Source organism: Oncorhynchus clarkii, chromosome 3, assembly GCF_045791955.1.
Source record: "Oncorhynchus clarkii lewisi isolate Uvic-CL-2024 chromosome 3, UVic_Ocla_1.0, whole genome shotgun sequence".
NCBI classification, from domain to species: Eukaryota; Metazoa; Chordata; class Actinopteri; order Salmoniformes; family Salmonidae; genus Oncorhynchus; species Oncorhynchus clarkii.
The window spans coordinates 72,844,669-72,872,584 of NC_092149.1; the positions used below are offsets into that span (position 1 = coordinate 72,844,669).

The 27,916-nt window shown below is 47.2% G+C and overlaps 2 protein-coding genes across 4 annotated transcripts in view; both read right to left on the reverse strand.

The window, feature by feature from the left end:
- The window catches only part of LOC139403765 (nectin-3-like), a 189,484-nt gene that overhangs the window by 77,686 nt on the left and 83,882 nt on the right, over positions 1–27,916 (reverse strand). The window lies entirely within an intron of this gene.
- The window catches only part of LOC139403703 (abl interactor 2-like), a 64,012-nt gene continuing 48,332 nt past the window's right edge, over positions 12,237–27,916 (reverse strand). Inside the window, exons 6-8 of one of the 3 annotated variants that reach the window (XM_071146977.1) lie at positions 17,737–17,969; positions 12,821–12,931; positions 12,237–12,511 (exon numbers count right to left, since the gene is read on the reverse strand). In XM_071146977.1, coding sequence (XP_071003078.1) covers positions 12,336–12,511; positions 12,821–12,931; positions 17,737–17,969 — 520 coding nt within the window. In that variant the 3' untranslated portion in view covers positions 12,237–12,335. Of the gene's footprint in view, positions 12,512–12,820; positions 12,932–17,736; positions 17,997–27,916 lie in introns of all 3 variants that reach the window. The other 2 variants (XM_071146976.1, XM_071146975.1) reach the window with 2 other exon arrangements.

Genomic DNA, 27,916 nt, shown 5'->3' on the forward strand with positions numbered 1-27,916 from the left:
TGTCTGGATCAGCTTTGAGTCGTCTTGGGTATGTCTGGATCAGCTTTGAGTCGTCTTCGGTATGTCTGGATCAGCTTTGAGTCGTCTTCGGTATGTCTGGATCAGCTTTGAGTCGTCTTCGGTATGTCTGGATCAGCTTTGAGTCGTCTTCGGTATGTCTGGATCAGCTTTGAGTCGTCTTGGGTATGTCTGGATCAGCTTTGAGTCGTCTTCGGTATGTCTGGATCAGCTTTGAGTCGTCTTCGGTATGTCTGGATCAGCTTTGAGTCGTCTTGGGTATGTCTGGATCAGCTTTGAGTCGTCTTCGGTATGTCTGGATCAGCTTTGAGTCGTCTTCGGTATGTCTGGATCAGCTTTGAGTCGTCTTGGGTATGTCTGGATCAGCTTTGAGTCGTCTTCGGTATGTCTGGATCAGCTTTGAGTCGTCTTCGGTATGTCTGGATCAGCTTTGAGTCGTCTTCGGTATGTCTGGATCAGCTTTGAGTCGTCTTCGGTATGTCTGGATCAGCTTTGAGTCGTCTTGGGTATGTCTGGATCAGCTTTGAGTCGTCTTCGGTATGTCTGGATCAGCTTTGAGTCGTCTTCGGTATGTCTGGATCAGCTTTGAGTCGTCTTCGGTATGTCTGGATCAGCTTTGAGTCGTCTTGGGTATGTCTGGATCAGCTTTGAGTCGTCTTCGGTATGTCTGGATCAGCTTTGAGTCGTCTTCGGTATGTCTGGATCAGCTTTGAGTCGTCTTCGGTATGTCTGGATCAGCTTTGAGTCGTCTTCGGTATGTCTGGATCAGCTTTGAGTCGTCTTCGGTATGTCTGGATCAGCTTTGAGTCGTCTTGGGTATGTCTGGATCAGCTTTGAGTCGTCTTCGGTATGTCTGGATCAGCTTTGAGTCGTCTTCGGTATGTCTGGATCAGCTTTGAGTCATCTTGGGTATGTCTGGATCAGCTTTGAGTCGTCTTCGGTATGTCTGGATCAGCTTTGAGTCGTCTTCGGTATGTCTGGATCAGCTTTGAGTCGTCTTCGGTATGTCTGGATCAGCTTTGAGTCGTCTTCGGTATGTCTGGATCAGCTTTGAGTCGTCTTCGGTATGTCTGGATCAGCTTTGAGTCGTCTTCGGTATGTCTGGATCAGCTTTGAGTCGTCTTCGGTATGTCTGGATCAGCTTTGAGTCGTCTTCGGTATGTCTGGATCAGCTTTGAGTCGTCTTCGGTATGTCTGGATCAGCTTTGAGTCGTCTTCGGTATGTCTGGATCAGCTTTGAGTCGTCTTCGGTATGTCTGGATCAGCTTTGAGTCGTCTTCGGTATGTCTGGATCAGCTTTGAGTCGTCTTCGGTATGTCTGGATCAGCTTTGAGTCGTCTTCGGTATGTCTGGATCAGCTTTGAGTCGTCTTCGGTATGTCTGGATCAGCTTTGAGTCGTCTTCGGTATGTCTGGATCAGCTTTGAGTCGTCTTGGGTATGTCTGGATCAGCTTTGAGTCGTCTTCGGTATGTCTGGATCAGCTTTGAGTCGTCTTCGGTATGTCTGGATCAGCTTTGAGTCGTCTTGGGTATGTCTGGATCAGCTTTGAGTCGTCTTCGGTATGTCTGGATCAGCTTTGAGTCGTCTTCGGTATGTCTGGATCAGCTTTGAGTCGTCTTCGGTATGTCTGGATCAGCTTTGAGTCGTCTTCGGTATGTCTGGATCAGCTTTGAGTCGTCTTCGGTATGTCTGGATCAGCTTTGAGTCGTCTTCGGTATGTCTGGATCAGCTTTGAGTCGTTTGAGTCTGGATCAGCTTTGAGTCGTCTTCGGTATGTCTGGATCAGCTTTGAGTCGTCTTGGGTATGTCTGGATCAGCTTTGAGTCGTCTTCGGTATGTCTGGATCAGCTTTGAGTCGTCTTCGGTATGTCTGGATCAGCTTTGAGTCGTCTTCGGTATGTCTGGATCAGCTTTGAGTCGTCTTGGGTATGTCTGGATCAGCTTTGAGTCGTCTTCGGTATGTCTGGATCAGCTTTGAGTCGTCTTCGGTATGTCTGGATCAGCTTTGAGTCGTCTTCGGTATGTCTGGATCAGCTTTGAGTCGTCTTCGGTATGTCTGGATCAGCTTTGAGTCGTCTTCGGTATGTCTGGATCAGCTTTGAGTCGTCTTCGGTATGTCTGGATCAACTTTTCACATCTGGATTAGGGGATTTTCTATTATTCCTGGCATATTTTCTTCAGCTCTGTCAAGTTAGTTGGTGGTAGAGAACAGCCATCTAAGTCTTTCCACAGGTTTTCAATGGGATTCAAGTCTAGGCTTTGGCTGGGTCACTCAAGGACTTTCACATTCTTGCTCTGAAGCCATTCCAGTGTTGCTTTGGCTGTATGCTTGGGGTCATTGTCCTGTTGGAATGTAAAGCTGCACTCTGAAGCAGGTTCTCATCAAGGATTTGCCTGTAATTGGCTCCATTCATTGTTCCCTCTATCCTTACTAGTCTCCCAGTCCCTGCTGCTGAAAAGCATCCCCAAAGCATGACTTGGGCCACCGTGGTCGATGTTTTGTTTGGGTTACCACAGTTCTCCTGTGGTTTTGAGACGTGGGCCACCGTGGTCGATGTTTTGTTTGGGTTACCACAGTTCTCCTGTGGGTTTGAGACGTGGGCCACCGTGGTCGATGTTTTGTTTGGGTTACCACAGTTCTCCTGTGGGTTTGAGATGTGGGCTAACGAGCAGACTGCACATTTACAGTATCAAGATTACCACAGTTCTCCTGTGGGTTTGAGCCGTGGTTCATCGACTCTGGTCGATGTTATGCAGTGCTCGTTTTTACCAAGTCACGATAGGTGTTCTGTTGTTTTGAACTGGCGGTTGGTTCCCTGTTACGTATGCTGACACTTCACAGAGTAAGTGTTGTTCTTGGAACCGTGGGTTCTAGAGACTTGGGCTGCTGTGGCAGCATGTTAAACACCCCTACATTGGTCGTTGACTCCCCATATCCTAGCTCTACACATCCTCTGTTAAACCTTGTTCCCTCCTTCAGGGAACAGTAGTTGTATTCATAACTGTATGTTATACTCTGCACCAGCACAGGTAAACTTAAGAATTCAGACCATAGAGCTCCTATAGTTTCTATATGTAATTCTGTTTCAGACATTAAGACACTCACCTGACAGGGCAGAGACAGCAGTAGCACAAGGATCAGTCCCCATGATACAATCTCTTCTCTACCTCTTCATCGACCCATTCAAATCTGTATGGGGTGAACGCAGGTAGTATTTGAAAAGTTGTTTCTCAGTTCTGATGATGATAGATCTAGCTGGTCTCTTGTGTATTTCTCAGTTCTGATGATAAGATGTGTCGCCAGGTAAACAGTATTGATATCAGACAGACCCTGCAACATGCCCTGTACACACACACACACACACACACACACAGTCTGGGGTGTTCATAACAGGAGGATGTCATCTCAGGACAGCCATTTTGTTTTTCTATACATTCAACCATCTTAGGTTTAGTAACAACCTTTCACAAGTGTTTAAATGCACTATTCACATGGTTAACCACGGTTCTGGCACGTTCATAATGGACTGCTGCCCGATGACATTAGGAAGTTATTTTTAATGATCTATGGTTTCCAGGTTTAGGAGACAAGAGGAGACATAACAGGGTGTAAAGTCAGACCTGTGTTCTACACATCCTAGCTCTACAACCATCTGAAGTTCTACACATCCTAGCTCTACAACCAGCTGAAGTTCTACACATCCTAGCTCTACAACCAGCTGAAGTTCTACACATCCTAGCTCTACAACCAGCTGAAGATCTACACATCCTAGCTCTACAACCATCTGAAGATCTACACATCCTAGCTCTACAACCATCTGAAGATCTACACACCTAAGCTCTACAACCATCTGAAGATCTACACATCCTAGCTCTACAACCATCTGAAGTTCTACACATCCTAGCTCTACAACCATCTGAAGTTCTACACATCCTAGCTCTACAACCATCTGAAGTTCTACACATCCTAGCTCTACACATCCTAGCTCTACAACCATCTGAAGTTCTACACATCCTACCTCAACAACCATCTGAAGTTCTACATATCGTAGCTCTCCAAGAAGTTCTACACATCCTAGCTCTACATATCCTACTTCTACAACCATCTGAAGTTCTACACATCCTAGCTCTTTTATCCTCATGCCCGTCCTGGAGCTGCAAGGCTCGGCCAACGTATATAACAGACAGTGAAAACACACAGCTGTAGGAACTGTGCAGCCAAAGGTGTTCAGTTTCAATACTCTCATTTTATTGTAATATTTGTTTGTGTCTATGATCGACTGGGGGTCACAGGGAATCATGTTAAAATGGCTACAGTCTGCACTCTAAACGGGACCAATTCATTTTCTAGTGCACTACTTTAGACCAGGGCCCATAGGGGTAGTGCACTACTATAGACCAGGGCCCATGGAGGTAGTGCACTACTTTAGACCAGGGCCCATAGGGGTAGTGCACTACTTTAGACCAGAGCCCATAGGGGTAGTGCACAACTTTAGACCAGGGCCCATAGGGGTAGTGCACTACTTTAGACCAGGGCCCATAGGGGTAGTGCACTACTTTAGACCAGGGCCCATAGGGGTAGTGCACTACTTTAGACCAGGGCCCATAGGGGTAGTGCTCTACTTTAGACCAGGGCCCATAGGGGTAGTGCTCTACTTTAGACCAGGGCCCATAGGGGTAGTGCTCTACTTTAGACCAGGGCCCATAGGGGTAGTGCACTACTTTAGACCAGGGCCCATAGGGGTAGTGCTCTACTTTAGACCAGGGCCCATAGGGGTAGTGCTCTACTTTAGACCAGGGCCCATAGGGGTAGTGCACTTTCTAGGGAATAGGCTGCCATTTAGGATACATACCCCGGCCTGGGTAGTGTTCATTAGGACACACAGGGGAAATGTTTTAAATAGAAACCGAAAGAGTTTATTGTCCAAGTTGTCTCTCCCTGTTCGGTTGGTTCTGAAGACAGTAGAACAAGGAGGTGGGCCGGGATTCAATCCATGGCTCTTTGGTCGGCAACGCGCCATTTAAAAGGTGATTTCTGATTGGGCCAACATGTGAACGTGGTCTCCTGCCCTTTGAGGGGCCTTTAACCCGGTCGGATTTGAATCCCAGCCTCGGTCACATGCAGCAGTCACACATCGTCAGTCCCCCACTATTTAAAATCATTTGTGTCCAAAATGGCTCCCTAATTAGTGCACTTCTTTTGAGCCATAGTAGTGCACTATATAAGGAAAAGGATGCCATTTGGGACGTGCCCTTCACATTACATACAGTTGAATATAGTCTTTGTGCATAATATAACACTTGCCGAGGCCACAGACAGAATTAGATCAAGTACAGAAGGTTTAAAGTTAGTGCTCTGCATTTTGTCTGATTTGACTTCTTTAAAAAAAAAATATATATATATACACCACAATCAGTTTGTCCTTCAAAGATAAACTAAAACTATATTTGCGTATCAATTTTTGTTATTGCTCTCATCAGTACCGAACAAATACAAAATGAAGTATTTCATTACATTCTACTAGGCATTACTGCAAACATGTGGAGATTGACCCTATTGTTATTGCACTAGTGACCCAAATATAAAAACACCACCTTGCAATATGTAACAATATTTCTCGGTTTAATTTCCACCACAATACCGTCAAACACTTGTTATCACTTCAGTTAATAAGTTACACAGTGAAACCTCTGGTTAAGAATGACTTCCACACAGGGCCGGCCCTAGGGCATAAAGCAACAGAAGGGACTGCTTAGGGCCCGGGCCCCCCCACCAAAAAAATTGGACCTCAGTCAGGGTCAAAACTTACTGTTGAGATTTAGAATACACAAGGTGCAACTTCTAAATGTGGTTGTGAGTCAGTCACTCTATTAGCCCATGTCAGCTAACATTGTTTTAGATTGGTAAATTTGTGATCATGGTTGAATTACCGACCGGGCACGCACCCAGGAGCACAGACCTCCAGTGGGCCCCAATTGATTTTCTTAGTCACTCAACGTCATTTTAACGTTGCATATCATGGCAAAATGTGTAGAATTTCAGGAAATTAGCTATGAAACTGCTAATTTAATTGCAGCCCCATGGCAAAATAAGTAGAATTGCAGGAAATCAAGTGTAAAACTGTTTGTCTTCGGTGTCCCCCCCCCCTCCAAAAAAAATGTTTTAGGTTAGGGCCCTAAAAAGGCTAGGCCGGCCCTGTCCACACACAACAAAATATTCAACACCTTCAGAGTGGAGGTCCATGTTAAAGGCTGAATGCAGACGTTTTTACATCAATATCAAATCCTTTCTGAGTAACAGTTAAGTACCTTACTGTAATAGATTTCCATTGAAATGGGCACAAATAGCTTTTTAGCAAAAAACTCAAGCAAGAATGTTTGAACTAGCTGTTATTAGCAGAGGATTGGAACTCTTTCTTATTGGTCTATTAACCAATTTACAGCATGGTGATGTCACCACGGAAAGCCAAAACTCCGCTCATGCAAATGTACTGATTAGAAGGTCCTTGTATTTTCAACCAGCAACTATCACCACTGATCACATTTACACAGTGTTAGTGTCATCGTCTGTTGTACAACATAAAACACAGGAAAAACAACCATTTAAGGATGTCCCTAAATATGATAAAACAACCACATCTGATGGAAGGCAAAGCTCAAAAGTAAAACGGGTGAAATGTCAAACTGTTGAAGCATGGAGTCTATGGTGTACCCCATACACAACATACCAGTCTATGGCGTACCCTATACACAACATACCAGTCTATGGTGTACCCTATACACAACTTACCAGTCTATGGCGTACCCTATACACAACATACCAGTCTATGGTGTACCCTATACACAACATACCAGTCTATGGTGTACCCTATACACAACATACCAGTCTATGGCGTACCCTATACACAACATACCAGTCTATGGTGTACCCTATACACAACATACCACAGTCTATGGCGTACCCTATACACAACATACCAGTCTAGTCCGCGGAGCGCTCCATACCAGTCATCGGAGCGCTCCATACCAGTCTATGGCGTACCCTATACACAACATACCAGTCTAGTCCACGGAGCGCTCCATACCAGTCTAGTCTAGTCCACGAAGCGCTCCATACCAGTCTAGTCCACGTGCGCTCCATACCAGTCTAGTCCACGGAGCGCTCCATACCAGTCTAGTCTAGTCCACGGAGCGCTCCCTACCAGTCTAGTTTAGTCCACGGAGCGCTCCATACCAGTCTAGTCTAGTCCACGGAGCGCTCCCTACCAGTCTAGTTTAGTCCACGTGCGCTCCATACCAGTCTAGTCCACGGAGCGCTCCATACCAGTCTAGTCTAGTCCACGGAGCGCTCCATACCAGTCTAGTCTAGTCCACGGAGCGCTCCCTACCAGTCTAGTTTAGTCCACGGAGCGCTCCCTACCAGTCTAGTCCACGGAGCGCTCCATACCAGTCTAGTCTAGTCCACGGAGCGCTCCCTACCAGTCTAGTTTAGTCCACGGAGCGCTCCATACCAGTCTAGTCTAGTCCACGGAGCGCTCCCTACCAGTCTAGTTTAGTCCACGGAGCGCTCCATACCAGTCTAGTCTAGTCCACGGAGCGCTCCATACCAGTCTAGTCTAGTCCACGGAGCGCTCCCTACCAGTCTAGTTTAGTCCACGGAGCGCTCCCTACCAGTCTAGTTTAGTCCACGGAGCGCTCCATACCAGTCTAGTCCACGGAGCGCTCCCTACCAGTCTAGTTTAGTCCACGGAGCGCTCCATACCAGTCTAGTCTAGTCCACGGAGCGCTCCCTACCAGTCTAGTTTAGTCCACGGAGCGCTCCCTACCAGTCTAGTTTAGTCCACGGAGCGCTCCATACCAGTCTAGTCCACGGAGCGCTCCCTACCAGTCTAGTTTAGTCCACGGAGCGCTCCCTACCAGTCTAGTCCACGGAGCGCTCCCTACCAGTCTAGTCTAGTCCACGGAGCGCTCCCTAGCAGTCTAGTTTAGTCCACGGAGCGCTCCATACCAGTCTAGTTTAGTCCACGGAGCGCTCCCTACCAGTCTAGTTTAGTCCACGGAGCGCTCCCTACCAGTCTAGTTTAGTCCACGGAGCGCTCCCTACCAGTCTAGTTTAGTCCACGGAGCGCTCCCTACCAGTCTAGTTTAGTCCACGGAGCGCTCCCTACCAGTCTAGTTTAGTCCACGGAGCGCTCCCTACCAGTCTAGTTTAGTCCACGGAGCGCTCCCTACCAGTCTAGTTTAGTCCACGGAGCGCTCCCTACCAGTCTAGTTTAGTCCACGGAGCGCTCCCTACCAGTCTAGTTTAGTCCACGGAGCGCTCCCTACCAGTCTAGTTTAGTCCACGGAGCGCTCCCTACCAGTCTAGTTTAGTCCACGGAGCTCTCCCTACCAGTCTAGTTTAGTCCACGGAGCGCTCCCTAGCAGTCTAGTCTAGTCCACGGAGCGCTCCCTACCAGTCTAGTTTAGTCCACGGAGCGCTCCATACCAGTCCAGTTTAGTCCACGGAGCGCTCCCTACCAGTCTAGTTTAGTCCACGGAGCGCTCCCTACCAGTCTAGTTTAGTCCACGGAGCGCTCCCTACCAGTCTATTTTAGTCCACGGAGCGCTCCCTACCAGTCTAGTTTAGTCCACGGAGCGCTCCCTACCAGTCTAGTTAAGTCCACGGAGCGCTGCCTACCAGTCTAGTCTAGTCCACGGAGCGCTCCCTACCAGTCTAGTTTAGTCCACGGAGCGCTCCATACCAGTCTAGTCCACGGAGCGCTCCCTACCAGTCTAGTTTAGTCCACGGAGCGCTCCATACCAGTCTAGTCCACGCAGCGCTCCATACCAGTCTAGTCCACGGAGCGCTCCCTACCAGTCTAGTTTAGTCCATGGAGCGCTCCATACCAGTCTAGTCCACGCAGCGCTCCATACCAGTCTAGTCCACGGAGCGCTCCCTACCAGTCTAGTTTAGTCCACGGAGCGCTCCCTACCAGTCTAGTTTAGTCCACGGAGCGCTCCCTACCAGTCTAGTTTAGTCCACGGAGCGCTCCCTACCAGTCTAGTTTAGTCCACGGAGCTCTCCCTACCAGTCTAGTTTAGTCCACGGAGCGCTCCCTAGCAGTCTAGTTTAGTCCACGGAGCGCTCCCTACCAGTCTAGTTTAGTCCACGGAGCGCTCCATACCAGTCTAGTTTAGTCCACGGAGCGCTCCCTACCAGTCTAGTTTAGTCCACGGAGCGCTCCCTACCAGTCTAGTTTAGTCCACGGAGCGCTCCCTACCAGTCTAGTTTAGTCCACGGAGCGCTCCCTACCAGTCTAGTTTAGTCCACGGAGCGCTCCCTACCAGTCTAGTTTAGTCCACGGAGCGCTCCCTACCAGTCTAGTTTAGTCCACGGAGCGCTCCCTACCAGTCTAGTTTAGTCCACGGAGCGCTCCCTACCAGTCTAGTTTAGTCCACGGAACGCTGCCTACCAGTCTAGTCTAGTCCACGGAGCGCTCCCTACCAGTCTAGTTTAGTCCACGGAGCGCTCCATACCAGTCTAGTCTAGTCCACGGAGCGCTCCCTACCAGTCTAGTCTAGTCCACGCAGCGCTCCATACCAGTCTAGTTTAGTCCACGGAGCGCTCCCTACCAGTCTAGTTTAGTCCACGGAGCGCTCCCTACCAGTCTAGTTTAGTCCACGGAGCGCTCCCTACCAGTCTAGTTTAGTCCACGGAGCGCTCCCTACCAGTCTAGTTTAGTCCACGGAGCGCTCCCTACCAGTCTAGTTTAGTCCACGGAGCGCTCCCTACCAGTCTAGTTTAGTCCACGGAGCGCTCCCTACCAGTCTAGTTTAGTCCACGGAGCGCTGCCTACCAGTCTAGTTTAGTCCACGGAGCGCTCCCTACCAGTCTAGTTTAGTCCACGGAGCGCTCCATACCAGTCTAGTCTAGTCCACGGAGCGCTCCATACCAGTCTAGTCTAGTCCACGGAGCGCTCCCTACCAGTCTAGTTTAGTCCACGGAGCGCTCCCTACCAGTCTAGTTTAGTCCACGCAGCGCTCCCTACCAGTCTAGTTTAGTACACGGAGCGCTCCCTACCAGTCTAGTTTAGTCCACGCAGCGCTCCCTACCAGTCTAGTTTAGTACACGGAGCGCTCCATACCAGTCTAGTCTAGTCCACGGAGCGCTCCATACCAGTTTAGTCCACGGAGCGCTCCATACCAGTTTAGTCCACGGAGCGCTCCCTACCAGTCTAGTCTAGTCCACGGAGCGCTCCATACCAGTCTAGTCTAGTCCACGGAGCGCTCCATACCAGTCTAGTCTAGTCCACGGAGCGCTCCATACCAGTCTAGTCCACGGAGCGCTCCATACCAGTTTAGTCCACGGAGCGCTCCATACCAGTTTAGTCCACGGAGCGCTCCCTACCAGTCTAGTCTAGTCCACGGAGCGCTCCCTACTAGTTTAGTCCACGGAGCGCTCCCTACCAGTCTAGTCTAGTCCACGGAGCGCTCCATACCAGTCTAGTTTAGTCCACGGAGCGCTCCCTACTAGTTTAGTCCACGGAGCGCTCCCTACCAGTCTAGTTTAGTCCACGGAGCGCTCCCTACTAGTTTAGTCCACGGAGCGCTCCCTACCAGTCTAGTTTAGTCCACGCAGCGCTCCATACCAGTCTAGTTTAGTCCACGCAGCGCTCCATACCAGTCTAGTCTAGTCCACGCAGCGCTCCATACCAGTCTAGTTTAGTCCACGCAGCGCTCCCTACCAGTCTAGTTTAGTCCACGCAGCGCTCCATACCAGTCTAGTCTAGTCCACGCAGCGCTCCCTACCAGTCTAGTTTAGTCCACGCAGCGCTCCATACCAGTCTAGTCTAGTCCACGGAGCGCTCCCTACCAGTCTAGTCCACGCAGCGCTCCATACCAGTCTAGTCTAGTCCACGCAGCGCTCCCTACCAGTCTAGTTTAGTCCACGCAGCGCTCCCTACCAGTCTAGTTTAGTCCACGCAGCGCTCCCTACATAACATAATATTCTGAACCAGAAAATAAAGAAAAGATGTGCCAAGCCCTCCCACTACTGTCAGAGACAGGAAGAGAATGTTCAGGGTTGACCGATGCCTACTACTACTGTCAGAGACAGGAAGAGGGTTGACCGATGCCTACTACTACTGTCAGAGACAGGAAGAGGGTTGACCGATGCCTACTACTACTGTCAGAGACAGGAAGAGAATGTTCAGGGTTGACCGATGCCTACTACTACTGTCAGAGACAGGAAGAGAATGTTCAGGGTTGACCGATGCCTACTACTACTGTCAGAGACAGGAAGAGAATGTTCAGGGTTGACCGATGCCTACTACTACTGTTAGAGACAGGAAGAGGGTTGACCGATGCCTACTACTACTGTCAGAGACAGGAAGAGAATGTTCAGGGTTGACCGATGCCTACTACTACTGTTAGAGACAGGAAGAGGGTTGACCGATGCCTACTACTACTGTCAGAGACAGGAAGTCCATTATATTCAGCTCCACAAGGGGGAAGTACCAATATTCTATGAATGCGTCTCAAATGGCACCCTATTCCCTAAATAGTGCACCCTATTCCCTAAATAGTGCACCCTATTCCCTAAATAGTGCACCCTATTCCCTAAATAGTGTACCCTATTCCCTAAATAGTGCACTACATAGGGAATGTGGTGCTCTGCACCTGCAGACCAGACTCAGATCCGAGACATATCGGCCAACCCCTACACAGGCAACGTGAACATGGCCAAAATCCATGAAGATAACCATGGTGACCACTCGTTTCTTTTCCTCAGGATAGAGGAGTTAGCATAACCCCAACACTCATCTTTCCTTCCAAACACAGGGAATAAAATAGTTGTTTTTATTAAAACAGTTTATCCTTCATATGTCTTATAAATGATTGTTATTGGTAGTTATTACTTGTTGAGTTTCGATGGTGTATGGTAGTGTGTCTCTCACTCCACAGTGAGCAGAAGCCCAGTCTTGATTCTCCACTCCTCTTCCTCTTTTCCTGAGTCAGTAATCCAATTATCTTCAATGTCTCCTTTTTACACCCCAATGCACTAATTAGTCTGCATGGTAGTCTGTACACCTCGTATACAGGTACACTAATTAGTCTGCATGGTAGTCTGTACACCCCGTATACAGGTACACTAATTAGTCTGCATGGTAGTCTGTACAACCCGTATACAGGTACACTAATTAGTCTGCATGGTAGTCTGTACAACCCGTACATGTTATCCATGCATTGGGTACACAGCTATCTCCTCCCTGTTCTCTTCTGGGATGTGGTTCAGAGTGTGTCTCTGGGGTTGGGGCTTGGAGGGAAGGTGGCCTCAGTCTGCGTTATGCATGATGGATCCTACGTAGTTACCAGGGAAGAGCCCGGAGGTACCAGTCTTAGTCCCCTCGTACCAGCCATCGTCGTTCTTCTTGATCACATAGATGATACAGCCCTCGTTGAACGACAGCTCGTCCTCCTTGTCTGCTGCGTAGTCGTAGATGGCGACAACTGAAGAGGAGAGACGAGGCACAGATCAGTCAGTATTATTACACATTAATAGTATTACACCTATTGATGTCATAGGACAAGGGGTGGAGCTAGGGCTAGGGGTGAAGCTTGGGTTAGGGGTGGAGCTTGGGCTAGGGGGTGGAGCTAGGGCTAGGGGTGGAGCTAGGGCTAGGGGTAGGGGGTGGAGCTTGGGCTAGGGGTGGAGCTAGGGATAGGGGGTGGAGCTAGGGCTAGGGGGTGGAGCTAGGGCTAGGGGTGGAGCTAGGGTTAGGGTTGGAGCTAGGGCTAGGGGGTGGAGCTAGAACATACCTTTCTCCAGGTAGGTGAGTGGGGCCCAGGGAGGGTCCTCCTCGGCATAGGGGTCACTGTACTCAATCACGGCTGACTCCTCCTCCTCTGCAGGAGGAGGTGCATCTGAGACTGGAGGAGAGGAGAGATAGGAAATCAGTACCTGACAACTCTGACTGCACCATGCTCTGTCTGTCGGCGTCTGAGGCACGTGGAGGTCGTAACATAGGGCTCCATGCTGAATGGGATGGAGGAGCAACAAGGGGACAACGTGGACATCTCCAATACAGCTCTCAGCATCACAGAGCTCACAACGTGGACATCTCCAATACAGCTCTCAGCATCACAGAGCTCACAACGTGGACATCTCCAATACAGCTCTCAGCATCACAGAGCTCACAACGTGGACATCTCCAATACAGCTCTCAGCATCACAGAGCTCACAACGTGGACATCTCCAATAAGGCTCTCAGCATCACAGAGCTCACAATGTGGACATCTCCAATACAGCTCTCAGCATCACAGAGCTCACAATGTGGACATCTCCAATACAGCTCTCAGCATCACAGAGCTCACAATGTGGACATCTCCAATACAGCTCTCAGCATCACAGAGCTCACAATGTGGACATCTCCAATACAGCTCTCAGCATCACAGAGCTCACAACGTGGACATCCCCAATACAGCTCTCAGCATCACAGAGCTCACAACGTGGACATCCCCAATACAGCTCTCAGCATCACAGAGCTCACAACATGGACATCTCCAATACAGCTCTCAGCATCACAACATGGACATCTCCAATACAGCTCTCAGCATCACAGAGCTCACAACGTGGACATCTCCAATACAGCTCTCAGCATCACAGAGCTCACAACGTGGACATCTCCAATACAGCTCTCAGCATCACAACATGGACATCTCCAATACAGCTCTCAGCATCACAGAGCTCACAACATGGACATCTCCAATACAGCTCTCAGCATCACAGAGCTCACAATGTGGACATCTCCAATACAGCTCTCAGCATCACAGAGCTCACAACGTGGACATCCCCAATACAGCTCTCAGCATCACAGAGCTCACAACGTGGACATCCCCAATACAGCTCTCAGCATCACAGAGCTCACAACATGGACATCTCCAATACAGCTCTCAGCATCACAACATGGACATCTCCAATACAGCTCTCAGCATCACAGAGCTCACAACATGGACATCTCCAATACAGCTCTCAGCATCACAGAGCTCACAACATGGACATCTCCAATATAGCTCTCAATATAGGAAAGAGACAGAAGCCTCACTGGACACAACGGTAGTAGAACACCAAGAGGACATTGAGATCTTAAATAGAGCCCTCAGCGTGGACAGAGGCAGGTGGACAGACAGAGGAGCGCAGTGAAGTATCATAGCACTATGGGGAGGGGAGGACAACAGGGTGAAGGGAAGTGACAAAGACAAGATGATGAATGGACAGAGAGACACACAGAACAAGACAAGAGGTCCGTTACTTTAGTGAGCTGCAGACAAAACGCTGTCAGAAGCGAGCAAGCAGGAATGACAGACTCTGCAAAAAAAATGCGTAATTAAATAGTTGCCAGTGGCAAGGCTCTGGATTTACGAACGCCCAAGGCGCACTCTGGTACTCCAGATCGAATTTACAAACACACCCGATACTGTAAAATGTCTAGCTAGTCATTTGTTATGCTAACAAGATATCAAGAGGTTGCATAGCAACAGCATCAACTTCCGGTAAACAGGCAAAGCGCTAGTTAGCTCAACTGAAAGGATATCCAGTATACTAAAATTAACTAATAGTATATACACTCATTAACCTGTCTGGGAACCCCGTTCCGCTAGCGGAAACCCTCGCCAACAGCCAGTGAAATTGCAGGATGCCAAATTCAAACAACAGAAATCTCATAATTCAAATTTCTCAAACATACAAATATTAGGCACCATTTTAAAGATAAACTTCTTGTTAATCCAACCACAGTGTCCGATTTCAAAAAGGCTTTACAGCGAAAGCACACCAAACGATTATGTTACGTCACTACCAAGTCACACAAAAACACAGCCATTTTTCCAGCCAAAGAGAGTCACAAAATTCAGAAATAGAGAAAATTAATCACTAACCTTTGATGATCTTCAGATGACACTCATAGGACTTCATGTTACACAATACATGCATGTTTTGTGCATATTTATATCCAAAAATCTCATTTTACATTGGCGTGTTATGTTCAGTAGTTCCAAAACATGCGGTGATTTTGCAGAGCCACATCAATTTACAGAAATACTCATAATATACATTGATAAAAGATACAACTTTTATACATGGAACTTTAGATAAACTTCTCCTTAATGCAACCGCTGTGTCAGATTTCAACATGGCAGATATCCGCCATGTTGTGGAGTCAACATTAGTCAGAAATAGCATTATAAATATTAACTTACCATTGATGATCTTCATCAGAATGCACTCCCAGGAATCCCAGTTCCACAATAAATGCTTGATTTGTTTGATAAAGTTCATAATTTATGTCCAAATACCTCCTTTCGTTAGGGCGTTTGGTAAAAAAATCCAAACACGTGTGCAAGTCCAGCGGAAAGGACGGACGAAAGGTCCAAACAGTTATATTACAGGTCGTAGAAACATGTCAAACGATGTATAGAATCAATGTTCCAACTGGAGAATTCCTTTGTCTGTAGAAAAGCAATGGAACGCGAGGTAACTCTCACATGAACGCGTGTCACAAGCCCAAGGCACTCTGCCAGACACCGGACTCATTTCGGCCCACCTTCACAGTAGAAGCATCAAACAAGGTTCTAAAGACTGTTGACATCTAGTGGAAGCCTTAGGAAGTGCAATATGACCCCACAGACACTGTATATTGGAATGGCAATGAGTTGAAAAACTACAAACCTCAGATTTCCCACTTCCTGGTTGGATTTTTCTCAGGTTTCCCGTGCCATATGAGTTCTGTTATACTCACAGACATCATTCAAACCATTTTAGAAACTTCAGAGTGTTTTCTATCCAATACTACTAATAATATGCATATATTAATATCTGGGACTGAGTAGCAGGCAGTTTACTCTAGGCACGCTTTTCATCCAAAAGTGAAAATGCTGCCCCCTAGCACAAACAGGTTTAAGTATATAGTATACAGTATGTTAGTATGGATTTTCCAACACAGCTCTAGACTTTTTTCTCTCAGACACATCATGTAATGTTGTAAAACCACACAGTGGGAAAAGGAATCAAACAGGTGCTCCGTTCTAGAACACTGAAGTGTGCAAACCTACTGTATACTCGGTCTCCACAGATACCCGCCCGGTCTCCACAGATACCCGCCCGGTCTCCACAGATACCCGCCCGGTCTCCACAGATAGTCGGGTCATAGTTCACCCCCTACCCTCCGCAGAGAGTGAATCAGTATTCTCAACGGTACTATACTATGTGAGACAAGCGATGGACAGGCCCAGACTGATGATCCAGACCCCCCTTCACCAGCTAGCTGGGCCCAGCAGGGGGAACTCTAGAGTAACACAGTCTAGTGCTACTAATTACTGTCACTTGGGACCTCATGCTGGGCCCACACTGGTACAACACCACAGTCAGCAGGAGAGCAATTATAAACCTGCTGTTGCTGAAGGAAGACATGAAACTAAATTACAGCTCTATTAAGAGACATTGTTAAATACCCAACGGTCCCATCTCTGTGGCATACTGAGATTTTAAAAAACAACTTAATGGAAAAGGATGGTTTGAGCTACAGGGACAAAGGAGAAAGGATGCTCCTGAAGGGGGTGAGGAGGGAGTGATGGGAGGACGAGGGGTGAGAGGGTGATGTGGGATAAAGGATGCTCCTGAAGGGGGTGAGGAGGGAGTGATGGGGGACGAGGGGAGAGAGGGTGATGTGGGGGGGACGAGGGGTGAGGAGGGAGTGATGGGGGACGAGGGGAGAGAGGGTGATGTGGGGGGGACGAGGGGTGAAGAGGGAGTGATGGGAGGACGAGGGGAGAGAGGGTGATGTGGGACAAAGGAGAAAGGATGCTCCTGAAGGGAGTGATGGGAGGACGAGGGGAGAGAGGGTGATGTGGGGGGGACGAGGGGTGAGGAGGGAGTGATGGGAGGACGAGGGGAGAGAGGGTGATGTGGGGGGGACGAGGGGTGAGGAGGGAGTGATGGGGGACGAGGGGAGAGAGGGTGATGTGGGGGTGAAGAGGGAGTGATGTGAGGACGAGGGGAGAGAGGGTGATGTGGGACAAAGGATGCTCCTGAAGGGGGTGAGGAGGGAGTGATGGGAGGACGAGGGGAGAGAGGGTGATGTGGGGGGGACGAGGGGTGAGGAGGGAGTGATGGGAGGACGAGGGGAGAGAGGGTGATGTGGGGGGGACGAGGGGTGAGGAGGGAGTGATGGGGGACGAGGGGAGAGAGGGTGATGTGGGACAAAGGGGTGAGGAGAGGGGTGGGTCACTCACCTTCCGCCGAGATGGCTGCAGCAGAGAGAGGATATTGGGCGGGAAGAGGGGCCTCGGCTACAGCCTCAGCCGATTGGGCCTCAGTGTTAGGGGCGCGGTCAGGTGCGGACGGTGGGGATTGGGTAGCAAGAAGAGAGGTCCCTGTAGCCCCACCAGCAGAGGAGGAGGAGACAGTAAAATAGACAAATAAAGGACAGGGAGGGGAGAGAGACAGCGAGAACTGAAAGATAAAGCAGATTGTCTTTGGGTTAACAGGGTGTTGGACATACAGAGCAACACTGCTGCTGTGGGCGCTGGGAGGGATCCCTTCTTACCTTTCTACCTGCTCTAACAGAGCTTTGTTTCTTTAGCCTCAACCTCCTTAGGAAATGGAAATCCAAAACTCAGGTGTGTGTGACCGTGCAGTAGCTGGGTGGCCATAGAGAAGTACCTTTCCTGTGTGTTACCTGTTGGAGAGGCTGTTGGCACAGCGATGGGTACTCCTACAGAGCCACTCCCACTGTTCTCTCCACTGCTGTTGGGGTGACTGCCTCCACTGCTGCTGGGGTGACTGTCTCCACTGCTGCTGGGGTGACTGTCTCCACTGCTGCTGGGGTGACTGCCTCCACTGCTGCTGGGGTGACTGCCTCCACTGCTGCTGGGGTGACTGCCTCCACTGCTGCTGGGGTGACTGCCTCCACTGCTGTTGGGGTGACTGCCTCCACTGCTGATTACAACACACACACGTTACAGAACACTGCTGCGTAACACACACATTATAGACACACTGCTGATTAAAACACACACACACGCGTTACAGAACACTGCTGCCACTACTGTTCAGGGATAAGAGAGGACAGGACAGGGCTCGCATAACACAACTGACACGAGCTAGTCACCAGACAGTCCAATACTACTATGTAGCATCCGGATTAGTGTCCTTTTATAGCCTCTCTACTGTATATAGGCCAGCAGCATACCACCCTGCATACCACTGCTGGCTTGCTTCTGAAGCTAAGCAGGGTTGGTCCTGGTCAGTTCCTGGATGGGAGACCAGATGCTGTTGGGAGTGGTGTTGGAGGGCCAGTAGGAGGCACTCTTTCCTCTGGTCTAAAAATATATCCCAATGCCCCAGGGCAGTGATTGGGGACACTGCCCTGTGTAGGGTGCCGTCTTTCGGATGGGACGTTAAACGGGTGTCCTGACTCTCTGAGGTCACTAAAGATCCCATGGCACTTATCGTAAGAGTAGGGGTGTTAACCCCGGTGTCCTGACTAAATTCCCAATCTGGCCCTCAAACCATCACGGTCACCTAATAATACCCAGTTTACAATTGGCTCATTCACCCCGCCCCTCTCCCCTTTAACTATTCCCCAGGTCATTGCTGCAAATGAGAACGTGTTCTCAGTCAACTTACCTGGTAAAATAACGAAAAAATAAATATAGCCCCTCTACTGTACATAGCCTCTCTACTGTATATAGCCCCTCTACTGTATATAGCCCCTCTACTGTATATAGCCCCTCTACTGTACATAGCCTCTCTACTGTATATAGCCCCTCTACTGTATATAGCCCCTCTACTGTATATAGCCCCTCTACTGTATATAGCCCCTCTACTGTATATAGCCTCTCTACTGTATATAGCCCCTCTACTGTATATAGCCCCTCTACTGTATATAGCCCCTCTACTGTATATAACCCCTCTACTGTATATAGCCCCTCTACTGTATATAGCCCCTCTACTGTATATAGCCCCTCTACTGTATATAGCCCCTCTACTGTATATAGCCCCTCTACTGTATATAGCCTCTCTACTGTATATAGCCTCTACTGTATATAACCCCTCTACTGTATATAGCCCCTCTACTGTATATAGCCCCTCTACTGTATATAGCCCCTCTACTGTATATAGCCTCTCTACTGTATATAACCCCTCTACTGTATATAGCCTCTACTGTATATAGCCCCTCTACTGTATATAGCCCCTCTACTGTATATAGCCTGTCTACTGTATATAGCCTGTCTACTGTATATAGCCCCTCTACTGTATATAGCCCCTCTACTGTATATAACCCCTCTACTGTATATAGCCTGTCTACTGTATATAGCCCCTCTACTGTATATAGCCCCTCTACTGTATATAGCCCCTCTACTGTATATAACCCCTCTACTGTATATAGCCTGTCTACTGTATATAGCCCCTCTACTGTATATAGCCCCTCTACTGTATATAGCCCCTCTACTGTATATAGCCTCTCTACTGTATATAGCCTCTCTACTGTATATAGCCCCTCTACTGTATATAGCCTCTCTACTGTATATAGCCCCTCTACTGTATATAGCCCCTCTACTGTATATAGCCCCTCTACTGTATATAGCCCCTCTACTGTATATAGCCCCTCTACTGTATATAGCCTCTCTACTGTATATAACCCCTCTACTGTATATAGCCTCTACTGTATATAGCCCCTCTACTGTATATAGCCTGTCTACTGTATATAGCCCGTCTACTGTATATAGCCCCTCTACTGTATATAGCCCCTCTACTGTATATAGCCTCTCTACTGTATATAGCCCCTCTACTGTATATAGCCTGTCTACTGTATATAGCCTGTCTACTGTATATAGCCCGTCTACTGTATATAGCCCCTCTACTGTATATAGCCCCTCTACTGTATATAGCCCCTCTACTGTATATAGCCCCTCTACTGTATATAGCCCCTCTTTTTACTGTTGTTTTATTTCTTTATCTACCTTGTTCACCTAACACCTTTTTTGTACTGTTGGTTAGAGCCTGTAAGTAAGCATTTCACTGTAAGGTCTACTACACCTGTTGTATTCAGCATTTCACTGTAAGGTCTACTACACCTGTTGTATTCAGCATTTCACTGTAAGGTCTACTACACCTGTTGTATTCAGCATTTCACTGTAAGGTCTACTACACCTGTTGTATTCAGCATTTCACTGTAAGGTCTACTACACCTGTTGTATTCAGCATTTCACTGTAAGGTCTACTACACCTGTTGTATTCAGCATTTCACTGTAAGGTCTACTACACCTGTTGTATTCGGTGCACGTGACAAATAAACTTTGATTTGATTTTGTACTACGTAGTACTATGCATACTACCTCTTATTACTTCTAGTGTTAGTCTGACTAGATCTGATTGTTATTAACTAATGAACTGCATCGTTGAGGCAGCCCAGGGTCCTTAGCTTAGTGATGAGCTTTGAGGGCACTATGGTGTTGACCGCTGAGCTGTAGTCAATGAACAGCATTCTTACATAGGTGTTCCTTTTGTCCAGGTGAGAAAGGGCAGTGTGCAGTGCAATAGAGATTGCATCATCTGTGGATCCGTTGGTGCGGTATGCAAATTGGAGTGGGTCTAGGGTTTCTGGGATAATGATGTTGATGTGAGCCATCCAGCCTTTCAAAGAATTTTATGGCTACAGATGCAAGTGCTACGAGGCAATAGTCATTTAGACAGGTTACCTTAGTGTTCTTGGACACAGGGACTATGATGGTCTGCTTCAAACATGTTGGTATTACAGACTGGGTCAGGGAGGTTGAAAAAGTCAGTGAAGACACTTGCCAGCTGGTCAGTACTCGTCCTGTGTAAAGGTCTTACTCAAATCGGCTACCGTGTGTGTGATCACACAGTCATCCGGAACAGCTGGTGCTCTCATGCATGATTCGGTGTTGCTTACCTCGAAGTCAGCATAAAAGGCATTTAGCTCTGTTAGGCTCGGGTTACTGGGCTGCTCACGGCTGGGTTTCCCTTTGTAATCCGTAGTAGTTTGAAAGCCCTGCCACATTCGAAAAACGCCAGAGCAGGTGTAGTAGGATTCAATCTTAGTCCCGTATTGATGCTTTACCTGTTTTATGATTCGTCTGAGGGAGTAGCAGGATTTCTTGTAAGCATCCGGATTAGTGTCCCGCTCCTTGAAAGCGGCAGCTCTTTAGCTCAGTGCGGATGTTGCCTATAATCCATTGCTTCTGTTTGGGATATGTACGTACGATCACTGTGGCGACAACGTCGTCGATGCACTTATTCATGAAGCCGGTGACTGTGGCATACTCCTCAATACCATCAGTAACATCCCAGAACATATTCCAGTCTGTGTTAGTCATACTCCTCAATACCATCAGTAACATCCCAGAACATATTCCAGTCTGTGTTAGTCATACTCCTCAATACCATCAGTAACATCCCAGAACATATTCCAGTCTGTGTTAGTCATACTCCTCAATACCATCAGTAACATCCCAGAACATATTCCAGTCTGTGTTAGTCATACTCCTCAATACCATCAGTAACATCCCAGAACATATTCCAGTCTGTGTTAGTCATACTCGTCAATACCATCAGTAACATCCCAGAACATATTCCAGTCTGTGTTAGTCATACTCCTCAATACCATCAGTAACATCCCAGAACATATTCCAGTCTGTGTTAGTCATACTCCTCAATACCATCAGTAACATCCCAGAACATATTCCAGTCTGTGTTAGTCTGATCATATTCCAGTCTGTGCTAGTCTGATCATATTCCAGTCTGTGGTAGTCTGATTATATTCCAGTCTGTGCTAGGGAAACAGTCCTGTAGCTTAGCATCCGCTTCGTCGGACCACTTCCGTATTGAGCACGTCGCTGGTACTTCCTGTTTTGTAGGTGTTGTATGCATTTCTGTGTGTAGTAGAGGTGATCTAGAGTTTTATGTGTCTGTGTGTAGTAGAGGTGATCTAGAGTTGTATATGTGTCTCTGTGTGGAGTAGAGGTGATCTAGAGTTGTATATGTGTCTCTGTGTGGAGTAAAGGTGATCTAGAGTTGTATATGTGTCTCTGTGTGGAGTAGAGGTGATCTAGAGTTTTGTGTCTCTGTGTGGAGTAGAGGTGATCTAGAGTTTTGTGTCTCTGTGTGGAGTAGAGGTGATCTAGAGTTGTATATGTGTCTCTGTGTGGAGTAGAGGTGATCTAGAGTTGTATATGTGTCTCTGTGTGGAGTAGAGGTGATCTAGAGTTGTATATGTGTCTCTGTGTGGAGTAGAGGTGAACTAGAGTTTTGTGTCTGTGTGTAGTAGAGGTGATCTAGAGTTGTATATGTGTCTCTGTGTGGAGTAGAGGTGATCTAGAGTTGTATATGTGTCTCTGTGTGGAGTAGAGGTGATCTAGAGTTGTATTGTGTCTCTGTGTGGAGTAGAGGTGAACTAGAGTTGTATATGTGTCTCTGTGTGGAGTAGAGGTGAACTCGAGTTTTGTGTCTGTGTGTAGTAGAGGTGATCTAGAGTTGTATATGTGTCTCTGTGTGGAGTAGAGGTGATCTAGAGTTGTATATGTGTCTCTGTGTGGAGTAGAGGTGATCTAGAGTTGTATATGTGTCTCTGTGTGGAGTAGAGGTGAACTAGAGTTTTGTGTCTGTGTGTAGTAGAGGTGATCTAGAGTTGTATATGTGTCTCTGTGTGGAGTAGAGGTGATCTAGAGTTGTATATGTGTCTCTGTGTGGAGTAAAGGTGATCTAGAGTTGTATTGTGTCTCTGTGTGGAGTAGAGGTGAACTAGAGTTTTGTGTCTGTGTGTAGTAGAGGTGATCTAGAGTTGTATATGTGTCTCTGTGTGGAGTAGAGGTGATCTAGAGTTGTATATGTGTCTCTGTGTGAAGTAAAGGTGATCTAGAGTTGTATATGTGTGTCTGTGTGGAGTAAAGGTGATCTAGAGTTGTATATGTGTGTCTGTGTGGAGTAGAGGTGATCTAGAGTTGTATATGTGTGTCTGTGTGGAGTAGAGGTGATCTAGAGTTTTATGTGTGTCTGTGTGTAGTAAAGGTGATCTAGTATTATATGTGTCTGTTTGGAGTAAAGGTGATCTAGTTCACACCTCTAGTTGCACAGGTGACATGCTGGTGAAAATGAGGCGGATTTCAGTTTGGTCGACAGCATATCATAAGGTATTGTAACTCAGGCGAGCAGAACCTCGAGACTTCCTTAAGATTAGAGATGGTGCACCAGCTGTTGTTTAGAGACTCCTCCCTGTCCCCTGAGCTTTTACCCTTCTGTCCTGCCGATGTATAAACAAATAAACCAGATTTGTCCTTTTGTTTAACCCTTATTCTGACCAGGTAAGTTGACTGAGAACATCTCATTTACTGTGTCCTTGTTCAGCCACGACTCAGTGTTTAATGGCATCAGACCGAGGCTCTGCATCTGTCCTCGTGCTCCTAGACCTTAGTGCTGCTTTTGATACCATCGATCACCACATTCTTTTGGAGAGAATGGAAACCCAAATTGATCTACACGGACAAGTTCTGGCCTGGTTTAGATCTTATCTGTCGGAAAGATATCAGTTTGTCTCTGTGAATGGTTTGTCCTCTGACAAATCAACTGTAAATTTCGGTGTTCCTCAAGGTTCCGTTTTAGGACCACTATTGTTTTCACTATATATTTTACCTCTTGGGGATGTCATTCGAAAACATAATGTTAACTTTCACTGCTATGCGGATGACACACAGCTGTACATTTCAATGAAACATGGTGAAGCCCCAAAATTGCCCTCGCTAGAAGCATGTGTTTCAGACATAAGGAAGTGGATGGCTGCAAACTTTCTACTTTTAAACTCGGACAAAACAGAGATGCTTGTTCTAGGTTCCAAGAAACAAAGATCTTCTGTTAAATCTGACAATTAATCTTGATGGTTGTACAGTCATCTCAAATAAAACTGTGAAGGACCTCAGTGTTACTCTGGACCCTGATCTCTCTTTTGAAGAACATATCAAGACCATTTCAAGGACAGCTTTTTTTCCATCTACGTAACATTGCAAAAATCAAAACTTTCTGTCCAAAAATGATGCAGAAAAATTAATCCATGCTTTTGTCACTTCTAGGTTAGACTACTGCAATGCTCTACGTTCCGGCTACCCGGATAAAGCAATAAATAAACTTTAGTTAGTGCTAAATACGGCTGCTAGAATCCTGACTAGAACCAACAAATTTGATCAAATTACTCCAGTGCTAGCCTCCCTACACTGGCTTCCTGTCAAAGCAAGGGCTGATTTCAAGGTTTTACTGCTAACCTACAAAGCATTACATGGGCTTGCTCCTACCTATCTCTCTGATTTGGTCCTGCCGTACATACCTACACGTACGCTACGGTCACAAGACGCAGGCCTCCTAATTGTCCCTAGAATTTCTAAGCAAACAGCTGGAGACAGGGCTTTCTCCTATAGAGCTCCATTTTTATGGAACGGTCTGCCTACCCATGTCAGAGACGCAAACTCGGTCTCAACCTTTAAGTCTCTACTGAAGACTCATCTCTTCAGTGGGTCATATGATTGAGTGTAGTCTGGCCCAGGAGTGGGAAGGTGAATGGAAAGGCTCTGGAGCAACGAACCGCCCTTCCTGTCTCTGCCTGGCCGGTTCCCCTCTTTCCACTGGGATTCTCTGCCTCTAACCCTATTACAGGGGCTGAGTCACTGGCTTACTGGGGCTCTCTCATACCATCCCTGGGAGGGGTGCGTCACCTGAGTGGGTTGAGTCACTGATGTGATCATCCTGTCTTGCTGTCCCCAGTCCACCTGGCCGTGCTGCTGCTCCAGTTTCAACTGTTCTGCCTTATTATTATTTGACCATGCTGGTCATTTATGAACATTTGAACATCTTGGCCATGTTCTGTTATAATCTCCACCCGGCACAGCCAGAAGGGGACTGGCCACCCCACATAGCCTGGTTCCTCTAGGTTTCTTCCTAGGTTTTGGCCTTTCTAGGGAATTTTTCCTAGCCACCGTGCTTCTACACCTGCATTGCTTGCTGTTTGGGGTTTTAGGCTGGGTTTCTGTACATTACTTTGAGATATCAGCTGATGTACGAAGGGCTATATGAATAAATTTGATTTGATTTGATTTTGAAACCGACTGCAAAGTAAACATTATGAATTAGAAATGACTTCAGACATAGGGACTCGTGAATCGACCATTGGTGACTCGGACTTAGCAATAGAGACCTGGGACCTTTTGTGACTCGACTGCACCACTGTGACTACAAGCATTGTAGGCTCCTCAACACCTTTATCCTCAGTCAGGAGAATAGGCCTCAACAGCTTTATCCTCAGTCAGGAGGATAGGCCTCAACAGCTTTATAGGCCTCAACAGCTTTATCCTCAGTCAGGAGGATAGGCCTCAACAGCTTTATCCTCAGTCAGGAGAATAGGCCTCAACAGCTTTATCCTCAGTCAGGAGAATAGGCCTCAACAGCTTTATCCTCAGTCAGGAGGATAGGCCTCAACAACTTTATCCTCAGTCAGGAGAATAGGCCTCAACAGCTTTATCCTCAGTCAGGAGAATAGGCCTCAACAGCTTTATTCTCAGTCAGGAGGATAGGCCTCAACAGCTTTATCCTCAGTCAGGAGGATAGGCCTCAACAGCTTTATCCTCAGTCAGGAGAATAGGCCTCAACAGCTTTATCCTCAGTCAGGAGGATAGGCCTCAACAGCTTTATTCTCAGTCAGGAGAATAGGCCTCAACAGCTTTATCCTCAGTCAGGAGAATAGGCCTCAACAGCTTTATCCTCAGTCAGGAGGATAGGCCTCAACAGCTTTATCCTCAGTCAGGAGGATAGGCCTCAACAGCTTTATCCTCAGTCAGGATAGGCCTCAACAGCTTTATCCTCAGTCAGGAGGATAGGCCCCAACAGCTTTATCCTCAGTCAGGAGGATAGGCCTCAACAGCTTTATAGGCCTCAACAGCTTTATCCTCAGTCAGGAGGATAGGCCCCAACAGCTCTATCCTCAGTCAGGAGGATAGGCCCCAACAGCTCTATCCTCAGTCAGGAGGGTTTCTCAGCTTCTCTACAGGGTAGGGTAGGATTCACTAAGCTTCTAACGCCACTGCATTCGTCATCTGTTCAAGATGTTCAGTGACACAATTCTCTCTGAGGCAGATGGGAATAGGAGGTAATATGGCACAGCACGCTCTCCTCCGGTCCAAGGCATAGTTACAACAGCCAGATATCAAGATTGACTGTGTGGGTGGACTTGGACTATGATGAGAAAAATCTAAATCTCCATTTCTTTCCAGTGAATTCTCTGAGCTCCTAAAGCTCTCTGAGCAGGTTGGCCCTCTGGAGAGTACTGAAAAGGCTGACACAGCATACAGCAGGAGACAGAGACTTGAGTCCCAAAATGGCACCCTATTCCCTATATAGTGCACTACATTTGACCAGAGCCCTATAGGTCTCTATGGGCCCAGGTAAAACGTAGTGCACTAAATAGAGAAGAAAGAGGGTGCCATTTAATACACAGCCCAAAACTGGGGGGGTGGGGGGGGGGCCACCTTATATAAACTCAGCAGTGAAGTCACTTCAAAAGAAAAATGAAGGGGGAAAAAAGTTCCTGAGGAACAGATGAGGCAGGAGTCTTTCTGGTCTCAGAGCCCTCAGTGTTCATGTTTCTGTTGAAAGGCTGGGAAAAGTGATTCTAGCAGCCAGTCAGCACTTCTTCATGGCTCAGTAGTCATTCGTCATTCAGTAGGGCAGGTCATGCATATTCCACAAGATCCTCCTGGGTGGTGCCATTCAACAGTTGCCTTTGAACAATACATTGGGTGTTGCAATCCTGCTCCAAGGACCCTGTTTTTGAGATGGGGTCCTGCATTCTTCTCAGCAAGATGAGAAGAATGCAGAATGGGCTCCCGAGGGCTATAAAGACCATAAATATCTGTATCCGAGAGGCCTATAAATATATTTATTAGGTAGCACCATAAAATACAGAGGTCTAAGGCACAGCATCTCAGTGCAAGAGGCATCACTACAGTCCCTGGTTCGAATCCAGGGAGTATCACATCCGGCCGTGATTGGGAGTCCCACCGGGTAGCGCCTTCATTGTAAATAAGAATTTGTTCTCAACTGACATGTTAAATAAAGGTTCAATAAAACACTTAATGAGAGTAGTAACTAATGGTTCAATAAAACACTTCATGAGAGTAGTAACTAATGGTTCAATAAAACACTTCATGAGAGTAGTAACTAATGGTTCAATAAAACACTTCATGAGAGTAGTAACTAATGGTTCAATAAAACACTTCATGAGAGTAGTAACTAATGGTTCAATAAAACACTTCATGAGAGTAGTAACTAATGGTTCAATAAAACACTTCATGAGAGTAGTAACTAATGGTTCAATAAAACACTTCATGAGAGTAGTAACTAATGGTTCAATAAAACACTTCATGAGAGTAGTAACTAATGGTTCAATAAAACACTTCATGAGAGTAGTAACTAATGGTTCAATAAAACACTTCATGAGAGTAGTAACTAATGGTTCAATAAAACACTTCATGAGAGTAGTAACTAATGGTTCAATAAAACACTTCATGAGAGTAGTAACTAATGGTTCAATAAAACACTTCATGAGAGTAGTAACTAATGGTTCAATAAAACACTTCATGAGAGTAGTAACTAATGGTTCAATAAACTTTTAGTGGTCTATGATCACATCGAAACCATGTCTCAGTCTAGAGAACGCAGAGAGAGAGAGGAGGGGTACCTGTAGAGCACAGAGAGACAGAGAGAGAGAGAGAGGAGGGGTACCTGTAGAACACACAGAGAGACAGAGAGAGAGAGGGGTACATGTAGAACACACAGAGAGAGAGAGAGAGAGAGAG